Consider the following 13341-nt stretch of genomic DNA (forward strand, 5'->3'; position numbering starts at 1 on the left):
ATACGTGGCCAAGTCCGCAGATAATTCCAGTTATACGTGACCAAGTCCGCGAATAATTCCAGTTATACGTGGCCAAGTCCGCGAATAATTCCAGTTATACGTGGCCAAGTCCGCAGATAATTCCAGTTATACGTGGCCAAGTCCGCGATTAATTCCAGTTATACGTGGCCAAGTCCGCGGATAATTCCAGTTATACGTGGCCAAGTCCGCGAATAATTCCAGTTATACGTGGCCAAGTCCGCAGATAATTCCAGTTATTCGTGGCCAAGTCCGCGATTAATTCCAGTTATACGTGGCCAAGTCCGCGGATAATTCCAGTTATACGTGGCCAAGTCCGCGATTAATTCCAGTTATACGTGGCCAAGTCCGCAGATAATTCCAGTTATACGTAACCAAGTCCGCGGATAATTCCAGTTATACGTGGGCCAAGTCCGCGGATAATTCCAGTTATACGTGACTAACTCTATGGATAATTCCAGTTCCTCCCAGACAATGCCATCCCTGGAGCCATTACACCCAACAAGAGAAGCAATTTCCTGAAAATCCTTTCAATTTCCATGCAACGTTTTCCAGAGGCCATTGTAATTAAGGGTAGTCATTCCCGTTCCAGTTGGCTGTTACTGCTCGTAAATTATTTTTTTCCTTAGAGGTGGGGACCCTAAAGTTACTGTGGCTCTCAGAGCAGCATTATCCAGGGTCGGAGCCCCCCCAAGGCTTATGCTCCTGTGTCCCGGGTTTACGCTCCGTCTTAAACAACCCGGGCTTAGAGGTTAATAGTCAATTCAGTGTTAAGTTAATGGTTAAATAATTAACTTTTATATTTGAGTCTGATTGTGAGAGACTTAACTACTCTCACAATCCCAGCTGTAATTGTCCATAAACTTACTTTTCTCATACAAATTTATTAACTTAAACTATGCCTATGGGTTAAATCTCAGCCTAATTGCCCAATCATAAGCCTATGAGTCATTATCTCCTGGCATTCTCTTTCTCATCCCTTATCTTCTCCTAATCCCTTTCTCTCCCAATCTCTGTTTTTTTTTGTGACTAAGACTATAGGGATCATTAGGAGTGGTGTTGATATTCTTAATGAAAGTGCAAGCAAGAGCTGTTATCCTACATCGCCTTATCTGAAGCCTATCTTGAGTTTGACCATGCGACTCAGTCACAGAGAGAGAGATGAGTCACAATAACGTGGCTAAAGTATGTTGACCAGACCACACACTAGGAGGTGAAGGGACGACGACGTTTCGGTCCGTCCTGGACTATTCTCAAGTCTATTGTGGTCCAGGACGGACCGAAACGTCGTCGTCCCTTCACCTTCTAGTGTGTGGTCTGGTCAACAGAGAGAGAGAAAGAGAGAGAGAGAGAGGCAGGAGAAGCTCCCATCTACTAATTATACCCATGATTCTCCACCCTCCCCCCCCCCACCCCGTCCCACTCCAGTCCTACCTCATCAAAGACTCTAATTAAAAGACTAATTACGGGTTGGTGTTCATTCCGGCCGTTTATGAAGGACTTTAATGGCTGCGAGTTACAAACGATGGCGGTGTTGGAGTTATTTATGTGAGGCGTAGTTCCCTTCCCTGTCCCAGTGTCGTGGGTTTTTGGGTAAGTGGGTGTCTGGGGAGGTTGTTGCGGGGGTGGCGCCCCCCCTACTGGAACCTGGCCCCCCCTTCTTCGTCGTTCAAGGCCCGGTTGTGTTGGACGGGGGCCGGCTGGGGATGGGGATAGATCATAGTGGTGTAGGGAAGGATTATATGGAGTGCAAGAGCTGTGAGCGCAGTTTCAGCATCACTCCTGTGAAAGGTAAGTCCACTACGGGCTCACCATAGCCCGTGCTACTTATAACTTTATGTTCCCAGTGGCTGAATCTATAACAACAACTGGGAGTGAACAAGGGGTTGTTGACAGCATCAAGACCAGGAATGATCAGCATCAGAGGTCAAGAACCATTGTCACTGAGAGGCGGGGTCACCAAGTCTAGAGTGATTAAGGCCGTGGTTAATATTGACCTCAGTAGTCAGAAAGTGGGTCAACTGGGTCGTCTTGCTCAGGCAATCGTTAACCAGGACCTCTTGCCCTTGTTTGCTGAGAGGCAGTCATGTATACTGTCTTCCACACTCACCTTCAACGAAATGAATAATATTGGAAGGGAATGTATATGGGATTTAATATATATTAAATATATATTAAATCCCCTCCGGCCCCCTCCCTCCCCTCCCCTGAACCCCACTCCCCCACCTCCACCCAAAACCCCCCATACCCCCTCCTAACCCTCCAAACCCCACCCAAATAGCATCTCTTCCCCCGCCCGCCCCAACGCGCGACCCCTTCCTTGTACATCATCCCTTCCCGTTCTGACTTCAGCCCCCCACGACCCCCCACACACACACCCCGCCGCCGCCCCCCACTTCCGGCGGGAATGTTTTGCAGGTAGAGTGGAGGGAGGGGGCGGCGGTGGGGGGCCTGGCCAACACCCGCGCCTTCCCCCAACCTTTAGAGTGGAGGGAGGGGGCGGCGGTGGGGGGCCTGGCCAACACCCGCGCCTCCCCCAACCTTCTGACTCTTAGACAAATTTAGAGGAAAAACTGTTCGTTGGTTCGATGCCCTCGAGCGCGTCTCGCTCACTCGACTCCCGGAGGAGGAGTGCGTCAGTGTGAAGCTGTCGCTGGCTAGTGTGAATCTGTAATTGATGACCAGATCACACACTAGAAGGTGAAGGGACGACGACGTTTCGGTCCGTCCTGGACCATTTTCAAGTCGATCACAATCGACTTGAGAATGGTCCAGGACGGACCGAAACGTCGTCGTCCCTTCAACTTCTAGTGTGTGGTCTGATCAACATACTTCAGCCACGTTATTGTGACTCATCGCCTGAATCTGTAATTGAGTCTACAAGCATGAGTGACGCCATACTTGCCTACTGGGGGTTATTGGGGAACTACCATCTGTGGTGGTTGGTAGTTCAACTACAACCTGATCAACCAGGCTGTGACTCGTACGTCAGGCTGCGAGCAGCCGCGTCCAACAGGCTGATTGATCAGTCCAGCAACCAGGAGGCCTGGTCGACGACCGGGCCGCGGGGACGCTAAGCCCCGGAAGCACCTCAAGGTAAGGTCACAGCGGCTCGCTATGTTGTTGTGACGTCACGTTTTCTACTCGCGGGGCCTCGGTTAGGTTAGGTTAGGTTTGGGTAATTTAGTTCAGCAATTAAATTTATTAATGACGTCATGGCTCGCTCGGGAGAACGGGGCTGAGTTGTGACTGGTTCTGGTACGTAACTGTTGGATATACGGCGCCTGACACGTCGGGAGAGAGAGAGAGATGTTTGTTGTTACAGATTCAGCTACTCGGAACAAGTTCCAAGTAGCACGGGCTATGGTGAGCCCGTAACTTACCTGGCACAGGAGCGGACGAGAGAGAGAGAGAGACCAATAGCGGGAGATGCCAGCATCTGAGCCTTCTAACAGTGGTCTAGTATTTTTTAATGGATGGAACTGACATTTGGTTCATTCCACTTACTCCCCCACACTCCCCCACACTCCCCAACACTCCCCAACACTCCCCCACACTCCCCCACACTCCCCCACACTCCCCCGACCCTCCCCCACACTCCCCCGACCCTCCCCCACACTCCTCCACCAAACAAAATAATACCAGTAGGATGAGCAGGAGACATGGAGGAGATGGGAGGAGACAAATGGGAAGGAGCAGCAGAGGTCTGACTTAAGAGGAAGAGAAAAACAAGGACGGGATGAGGGGCGGACGGTGTAACAAGAGACCACTGGAGACTCTTTAAGAGGATTAATAAAAACTTTCTTACTAATCAAGGTGTGCGGACTGTCTCTGGTCTCCAGACGCTCGGCCTCTCTCTCTCTCTCTCTCTCTGTCTCTCTCTCTCTCTCTCTCTCTCTCTCTCCCTCTCTCTCTCTCCCTCTCTCTCTCTCTCTCTCTCTCTCTCTCTCTCTCTCTCTCTCTCTCTCTCTCTCTCTCTCTGTCTCTCTCTCTCTCTCTCTCTCTCTCTCTCTCTCTCTCTCTCTCTCTCTCTCTCTCTGTCTCTCTCTCTGTCTCTGTCTCTGTCTCTGTCTCTCTCTCTCTCTCTCTCTCTCTCTCTCTCTCTCTCTCTCTCTCTCTCTCTCTCTCTCTCTCTCTCTCTCTCTCTCTCTCTCTCTCTCTCGTCACTATCAGTAAACTCTACACTCCACCTGGTTCAACCTCCACTAGTAATCGCATCTGGCTGTCTCTTCTTCATCGCTTCTTCTCCACACACACACACACACACACACACACACGCATACACACACACACACACACACACACACACACACACACACACACACACACACACACACACACACACACACACACACACACGCATACACACACACACACACACACACACACACACACACACACACACACACACACACACACACGCATACACACACAATCGTACACCTGTTGATTGACGGTTGAGAGGCGGGACCAAAGAGCCAGAGCTCAACCCCCGCAAGTACAACTAGGTGAGGACAATTAGGTGAGTACACATACACACACACACACACACACACACACACGCACAACTAGGTGGGTAGCTGTACTCACCTAGTTGTACTCACACAACTAGGTGAGTAGAGAGCAGGATCGCCACCCACCAGGAGCCTGGCGTTGTAGCTTTAATAACAGTCGACAACAGCGTCATAAATCCTCAGTAGCAAACAAGAGAGAGAGAGGGAGAGAGCGGCGCACGTGCGGACGCTGTCAACACGTGGCAGGGAGAGACCCACGTGTTCAGAGCACGTGTTTGTCCTGTTAGTGTGGCCTGCCTTAAGGGTGTCTTTGTGGTCGCTAGCTGTGGTAACTTCGCTCTTATGGTCGCACTGCATTCACCACAGACTGACCACTGAAGCATGTTTCTGGTGGTGATTGTGGTGGTGGTAGTGATTGTGGTGGTGGTGGTGGTGGTAGGGGGATTGATTGTGGTGGTGGTGGTGGTAGGGTGAGTGATTGTGGTAGTAATGGTGGTGCATGCGAGGATTGGATTATGAGGATATCCTCACGAATAAGGGATTGGATCAAATCATTGTAACGTAGGTGTGCAGGGTCTAAAGATTGATTGGACAGTCTATAGTGTAGTGTGAGGTCATGACCCACTTCCTGCTGACACAGTTGACACCTGGCAGTGTGTAGGATTGGTCACCTGTAGCCACAATGACTGGTGGGATGGGTGGTGGTGGTACCTTACCTTGAGGTTACCTTGAGGTGCTTCCGGGGCTTAGTGTCCCCGCGGCCCGGTCGTCGACCAGGCCTCCTGGTTTCTGGACTGATCAACCAGGCTGTTAGACGCGGCTGCTCGCAGCCTGACGTATGAGTCACAGCCTGGTTGATCAGGTATGGGAGATGGGTTAAAGATGGCTGTGAGACATCCTGTCTTTGCTCCCCATTCCTTCCCTTAGGAAGGAATGTTATCCTTATCACCCTTATCTGTTATCACCCTCTTTATTTCACCTACGTCTTCCAAACCATTCCATAGCCCTTTTCCATCTAAACATCAACCTTCCCTCCCACCTTTTCCATGTCCATCCGTCCCTGCTACACCCTTCCACCTTGCCCTACACAGGGACAACAATCAGGAACTTTTATATGACTGCCTTTCCCTCCCCAGTGTGCTTTGAGGAGGTGTTGAAGCCATTTTGGCATTTGCCTTTCTATTGGATAATTTCAGCAAGGTGGAGAGGGGGTGACCTGCTGCATGGGTAACAGCACATGTGTAGACACACACACACGTCTCTCCACACACCTGCTGCTGGAAGCTGCATTAATTTCATAGTAATCAATTATCGAAATTGGTTGGCGTTAATCCTGTACAGGTGAAACAGAACTTGTTGAATCTCGTAATCCACATCCGCAGGTTCGAGTCCCTCATACTTCAATGTCTTCGATAGAATCTGTTAAAGTATACCATTTAGACTACGTCTCTCCAGCCCAACTGCCTGACCTACAGGACTCAATGACCTAATTACCAGCGGTCGGTCGTTAACTAAGCAGTCGTAGCTCGGGTGGGAAGGGTATATAGGCTGCCGCAGGTGTGTGGAGGCTTCCGCAGGTGTGTGGAGGCTTCCGCAGGTGTGTGGAGGCTGCCGCAGGTGTGTGGAGGCTTCCGCAGGTGTGTGGAGGCTGCCGCAGGTGTGTGGAGGCTTCCGCAGGTGTGTGGAGGCTGCCGCAGGTGTGTGGAGGCTTCCGCAGGTGTGTGGAGGCTGCCGCAGGTGTGTGGAGGCTGAGGAACAACGCCGCGGGATCTCCTGTTTCAGTTCTCTTCTTCGTCTTGTTCCCAGTTTTTGTTTCACGTTTTGTTTTGATTCCTCCTTTTCTTCTCCTTTTCCCGCCTCTCCGGTCGTCGACCAGGAGGCCTGGTCGACGACCGGGCCGCGGGGACACTAAGCCCCGGAAGCACCTCGAGGTAACCTCAAGGTAAAGGTAGCCACCCCCATCACTGGCCACCCCCATTACCGACCACCCATCACCGCCAGTTCTCACCCATTATCTTCCAGTAATTCCCTCGTCTGGTTCCCATTGTTTGACGGGTTGACCCCAGCCGCCTCAGACCACCGCGGGGCCCTTAGACCATTACGACCCTGCGGCCGCCTCTTCTTCCGGTCTCCCGCCTGCGGTCTCTCTGGTCTGACGCGGTCTTGCGGTCTGGCGACGGCCATGAAACCATATTTTATTGCTTTCCTGTTATTTTCTTTATTTCTCTTGCGTTCTTCCTTTCTATTTTTCTCTTTCCGGATGGAATCCGGGAGGTGCGAGTAGTCACGCAGTCTACTAGGCTACGGAGCTGCCTCGGGGGACACCGGTGATGGTGGGTACGAGCTGTAGGGTATTGAGACTAGAAATGCATGCAGAAAGCGAGTCGCAACAACATAGCTGATCATAAGACACAACCTACACATGTGAAGATAAAACGGGAAGGGGGACCATTATCATGTGATGTAAAGTGTGGGGCAGAGAGCCATTAAGGTAAGAATGTGAAGGGGGAAGGGAAGGTGGGAAGGTTTAAAGAATACGATAGCATTTAATGGGAATAAAGATATCTGTAGAAGGTCTAATGGCAATGTAAATGAGGGGGAAATAGAGCCTAGAGCTGTCAAGGTAAGAATAGAGCCTTGAGGGCCTCTAGGTAAGTCAGATCTTTTTCAAGAAGGTTGGAGTTTTATCCGTTTATCCATCTTTTCTCTCGCCTTGGCAACCCCTTACAATTAATGGGGGTACCTTTTAATAATTAATGGAGGTACCCTTTACTGTGTTATTAACTGTGCTTTTTCTCGAGCTAAAATAAATTTATTTCATATTAAACCAGCTTCCAACACTAGTAACACTGTTGAGTCTTCCGAAAAAAAAACCATGCAGGTCGGCGCTCAATCCCCGACCGTCCAAGTGGTTGGATACCATTCCTTTCCCTCGTCTCATCCCAAATCCATATCCTGAACCCTTGCAAGTGTTATATATTCGTAATGGCTTGCTAATGGCTAAAATAGCTTTCTCCTGATTCTTCTGCCATGTTAGGGACTCTAATCATCCTATTGATTGGTCATTTAAATCAATCTGTCCTGCCACTGCTCTTGACAGATCGTGAAAAGCACACTGTTGGGGGAGTGTGTGTGTGTGTGTGTGTGTGTGTGTGTGTGTGGATTGACAGTAGAGAGGCGGGACCAAAGAGCCAAAGCTCAACACCTCGCAAGCACAACTAGGCGAGTACACACACACACACACACACACACACACACACACACACACACACACACACACACACACACACACAACATGCCCAACATGAACCTAAGTCCTGGCTGTGTTAGTTCCTTCCTGTTGAGTTCTGTCTGTCTCAGTGTGTAGTTATACGGTCTAGCTTTCTTCACAAACGTCATCTGACTCGGCTCCAGTAGCCTCACTTATGTCGCTCTCCTTTGCGTGTCTATTTCATTCCTTCCTCTTCAGCGCTGGGTGAAGTTCGCGCCGGAATAGGGGAGTTCAGGAGCGCTTGAAAACTTCCTGAAAAGGTACAAGTGTTTAGTGAGGAAATTGACGCTGAAGACAGAATGGCCAGCAGCAACAGCCCAGTGAAACAGTGCTGATCCGAAGCATGTGTCCCAACAGCTGGTGTTAAACACCTGTATCTTAAACAGCTGATCTTAAGAACTTTTATCCCGACAGTTAATCTTAAAACACCTGTTTCCAAACATCTAATCCCGAACCAGGTGATCCCAACAGACTTGATACGACACGCGGCAAATCTCCCGCCGAAGCATTTAAGATGCTGAAGAAGATACAGAAAACCTAAGCGACCATTTATTACTTCAAGACGCGTGACGTTACCTCTCAGGGAGGCGGCGGCCACCACACTAGAAACTTTGAGTAGCAAACATTCCTCTACGATCAGTGTCATGGCTTTCTTGTCCTCAACCTAGTATCTACGCGTGGTGGCAGTCAGTTTAATACACATCTATTATCTGTAAAAAAAGAAAATAAGATATCATTTTCTATAATAGATTGCCAGACTGATCGAAACGTTTGGGCAAGGTCTCCATTCACCTAAAGCTGGGAAAAGGTCAGTATCGGTGGCCTAAGAGGACCTCATGATATATCCAACTCAGCTCCTCCTCTTCACCATTTGAAACCAGATAGTTTAGTTTACCTTTAAGCACTGCTCAGAAATGGCGTTAATTAAAAAGTTTAACACCAACTAAAAGAAATTAATATAAAGTGCATTTAAAACAAGTAAACACGCGCCCCACGCATGCTTTCCCAAAGATTATACGTCGCTCAGAAAAGCACTTTAAACTTGAGTACACTGGACAATTAACATCCCCTCCCCCCCCCTCCCAGGCTCCTCTCCCACTAACCCCTCCCATTATCTGTCCACCGTTATTAACGGGCACTTAAAAAGAGTCCCCCCCCCACACCCTCCAAGGCTCCGCTTACAGAAAACGAGCATTACCTTTTTTCTTCCAAGATTACACTTTTACTGCAGAATAGTGATAAAAAAATAGTGGTATCACATAGCACGTGGCTGATTAAATTAGTATTATATAACCGATAAACAGAAACCCAAATCCTGTGTAAGGTTCACAATTTGTATCTATACAATTTAAATATCTGTCAGTTCAAAGGTGGACGCCAGATGTAGGTGGCTAAGCTTGGCTAAATTTCCGAGATGATACATAAGGGGTATGGGAAGGTCATAGGCCAGTCGGCCCTTATTTCATCATTTTAAGAAATATCTGCTCCTATAGCAACCCCCCCAGTGATTTTCATGAAGTTTAAAATCAAGGATTTGTTTTCTATGTTTTTAAAGTTTTTCAGTGATTCGTAATATTACATTTTGTGGGTTAGGCGGCAATGTTGGGGAAGAGGAAAGGGAAGAGGGGGGGGGGGGGCAAAGGGAAGGTATGTAGAGGAGAGAGAGACCCGAGCACCGCCGGGTATCCTCTCTAGCATCTGTGGGTCATACTGTAATGAAATCAAATCAAATACTTTAGTCATAAATGATTACGTAGTTTAAACCCCATTATAAATGTACAAAGACTCACAACAACAACATTGCCCTTAAACATTGTTATCTTTCTTGAGGTTATCTTGAGATGATTTCGGGGCTTTAGTGTCTCCGCGGCCCGGTCCTCGACCAGGCCTCCACCCCCAGGAAGCAGCCCGTGACAGCTGACTAACACCCAGGTACCTATTTTACTGCTAGGTAACAGGAGCATAGGGTGACAGAAACTGCCCATTATTTCTCGCCGGCGCCTGGGATCGAACCCGGGACCACAGGATCACAAGTCCAGCGTGCTGTCCGCTCGGCCGACCGGCTGTTAGCAACAAGGCTCTTACTGTCACGTGACCAGAGCTGGTGTGGGCCACTTACGCTTCTGTAATGAACTGTTGTTGTTGTTGTTGTTGTTGTTTAAGATTCGCTACCAGGAACATAAAGCTCCAAGTAGCACGGGCTATGGTGAGCCCGTAGTGGACTTGCTATAATGAACTACACGCTCGTTAGCTCTATAGTTTCCTTAAATTGAGCAATACTGACCTTTGATATAATTACACAAAATTATGGAATTAAATCAAGAAGCAATTATATTCAACGCCAATTTTGTGTAAACAAAAAATAATAACAAATAATATCTTATTTTTTATACTTTCTTGGAAGGAGGCTGTGGGTAGGCCTAGATTATATTAAAGATAAAAGACTATTGACAGGCTGGCCAGTAGGCCACTGTGGTGATAGTTTATCCTAACAAAGGCTGAAAACCCATTTGCCCGACACCAAACATCACTTAAATACATACTGGCATTATTGAGGCAGTTGTTCCTCGGGTTAGTGAAGTATCTCTCCCACCAGATAAAAACCTGGATGGAACAGAGCACTTATGGTCCCCTTGTTTGCTTGATTAATGACTGTCCTCGGATGTTTCTCTGTGGGAGGTCGGGGAAGAGGGGTAGGTGACTGGGGGTGACTACACAGGGGGGACTGAGTAAAATTTGTGTGGGTGGGATGGATGAATACGTAATTTGACTCAAGAAAATCACGGCTTAACCTAAGATTGTGAAGACGTTGGCACCAGGCGCCTATATATAGTGGTTGATGCTGTCGACCCCGTAATTGGGTCCCGGGTAAGGGAGGTATAATTCCTTCACTACAAAACAAACTATTAATTTTTAACAACAATTTTCAACCAAATTTTTACACATTCCAGCAAAATATATTATTACCAGTTATAAACATACCTTAAGCACCAGTAAAATCTTGATATAGCTAGTAAAACTTAACATAAAATTAACATTATCATTAAACAATGCAATTGATGTTATAGAACATTAACATTCATGTTTCACTTGTCCTTCGTTTGGATAAACTGAATATTTCTGGAGTGGTTTTAGGCAGTGAGAAAGATAACTATGTGAAGAACCTTTCTCAAAGAGTTCACACTTGGGGAGCTCCTGTTGGCAGAGCTGTCACCTGTAGCCACCTGCCACAGGTGGCTAACCCAACCACAGGTGGCTAACCCAACCACAGGTGGCTAACCCAACCACAGGTGACTAACCCAACCTGATCCTGGCAATTACTGCGTCACATTGGTCGCCATTTTGTGCTGCTCATGTGTTGGTGTCAGACCTAAAAAGTCATATTTTGTTATACTGGTGCTTTCAGGCCTCTGAGTGACATTTATATCTCATCTGACCTGAGTATTTGAAGCAGTATTGACCAAAGTGATGAGGTGCTTTAGGACAAGTATTTTCCTCAATTGGTACGTGTTAACTAACCTGATAAAGCTGTATCAAGACGCTATCCAACCAAAAGTCATTTTGAAACCAATTCTGTGCAGCGAGCAGGTTGTTTATGGGTCGAGGACACGGAAGCCGGCGTCTGGCAGGAGGCAGAAGCAACCCTTGAGAGTGTGGAGCAGCGTGGGAACGTCATCTTCCGGCGAGAGAGAGAGGAAGGTGTTAAAGAGAGGGTCTGGGTCAGTGATCACGTTCTGGGGGAACTAGAGACCTCTCCTCCTCCACCGCCGCCGACCACAGGACGACCCTGGCTACAGGATGGTCGCCCTGGTGCCACTCACAGGACGACCGTGGCTACAGGATGGTCGCCCTGGTGCCACTCACAGGACGGTCGCCCTGGTGCCACTCACAGGACGACCCTGGCTACAGGATGGTCGCCCTGGTGCCACTCCTGTGGGAAGCCGTGTAGGGAGCAGGAGGCGCAGATATGATTTTTCTTGTATTAACACATTCTGGCACGTCAACATTTATGCAGCTGCCCTAGACTATATGAAGGGGAGTAATTACAAAGCTCCAGGTACCTCATACCAACGGGTCTGAAAGGTCTAATAACTTGGGCAATCGGTGATGTAGTGTGGGAGATCATGCCCCAGTTCCTGCTCACAGAGTTTGCAACTGGAGTGCTCAGGATTGGGACGGTAGTTGACAGGTGAAACCGCTAGGCCAGTATGACTCTCAGGCACTTGGAAGAGATGTGAGGACAGTGATGGAGCCGTCCTAACTATTTGGACCATCGGGGATCGAACTCTGACCCTTGCAAAGAATGGGAGAGGGGAGCCGGACCAAGAATATGTGAGGGGGAGACGGCTCAAGAATGTGTGAAGGGAACAGCATAGAGAGTCAAGGTATATGGAGGACTTTAAGGGATTAAAACCTAGAATGTTGGCGACGAGGAGGGAAGCTCGAAGCCTGGCCCCGGAGGCTTCAGCAGGCCAGCTGGCCCCGGAGGCTTCAGCAGGCCAGCTGGCCCCGGAGGCTTCAGCAGGCCAGCTGGCTCCGCAGGCTTCAGCAGACCAGCTGGCCCCGGAGGCTTCAGCAAGCCAGCTGGCTCCGCAGGCTTCAGCAGACCAGCTGGCCCCGGAGGCTTCAGCAGGCCAGCTGGCTCCGCAGGCTTCAGCAGACCAGCTGGCCCCGGAGGCTTCAGCAGGCCAGCTGGCTCCGCAGGCTTCAGCAGACCAGCTGGCCCCGGAGGCTTCAGCAGACCTGGCCAGGAGGAGTATGAACATACTGTACACGAGTGTTGGAAGACTTGGAGTGAAGGAAGGTAACGATAAAGTACAAGGCAGTAACGCTGGCCAGGACTAACAGGACTAACAGGACTAACAGGACTAACGGATAACAAAGGTAAACCGCTGCTAAAGTTAGACGAGACATTAGCTTAAACTCGAAGCTCTTGGCTGCACGTTCCCACACTGACCCTCACAGACCCCCACACTCCCGTACTTTCCCTCACACTAATCTTCTCTTCCTGTCACTACCCTCTCCTTCCCAACCCCCTTCCCCCCTCTCCCCTCCCCCCTCTCCCCTCCCCCACTCTCCACAAAACTCTGATACTCTCTCCCACACTCCTCTAGTATACCCCACACTCCTCTAGTATACCTCACACACACACTCTAGTATACCCCACACTCCTCTAGTATACCTCACACTCCTCCAGTATACCTCACACTCTCATTCTTCAGCTAGGGCTCACAAGGAAGGCTTACAGAGTGAGGTGGTCCTCACACCTTCATTAAAGTGACACTCCACCAAGTATCCACTTAACACTCGAGGATGACCCTATATGACCACCCTGTGTGATGGGGGAGGCTTACCCATCACGTAGCTACAGTTCTTGACACACCCTGTACTTCCCTTCACATAGTCTAAGGCAACTGCACAGCGCCGCTGTACCTGGATAGACCAACATCGTTATCTTGATATGATTCTTGAGATGATTTCGGGGCTTTTAGTGTCCCCGCGGCCCAGTCCTCGACCAGGCCTCCACCCCCAGGAAGC

At 49.2% G+C, this 13341-nt stretch overlaps 2 protein-coding genes across 3 annotated transcripts in view; both read left to right on the forward strand.

Annotated features, from left to right (window-relative positions):
• Positions 1-13341, forward strand: part of LOC123760552 (uncharacterized) — a 92771-nt gene that overhangs the window by 48333 nt on the left and 31097 nt on the right. The gene's annotated exons all lie outside the window — the stretch shown is intronic.
• Positions 12223-12648, forward strand: LOC123760525 (testis-specific gene A8 protein-like). The gene has a single exon (XM_045746215.2). The coding sequence runs from the start codon at positions 12223-12225 to the stop codon at positions 12646-12648; it is 426 nt and encodes a 141-aa protein (XP_045602171.2).

The sequence above is a fragment of the Procambarus clarkii genome, chromosome 39 (assembly GCF_040958095.1).
Source record: "Procambarus clarkii isolate CNS0578487 chromosome 39, FALCON_Pclarkii_2.0, whole genome shotgun sequence".
Lineage (NCBI taxonomy): Eukaryota > Metazoa > Arthropoda > Malacostraca > Decapoda > Cambaridae > Procambarus > Procambarus clarkii.

Bases quoted from the DNA above. Each gene is read 5' to 3' on its own strand.
- LOC123760525 (XM_045746215.2), top strand. From the start codon at position 12,223: ATGTTGGCGACGAGGAGGGAAGCTCGAAGCCTGGCCCCGGAGGCTTCA.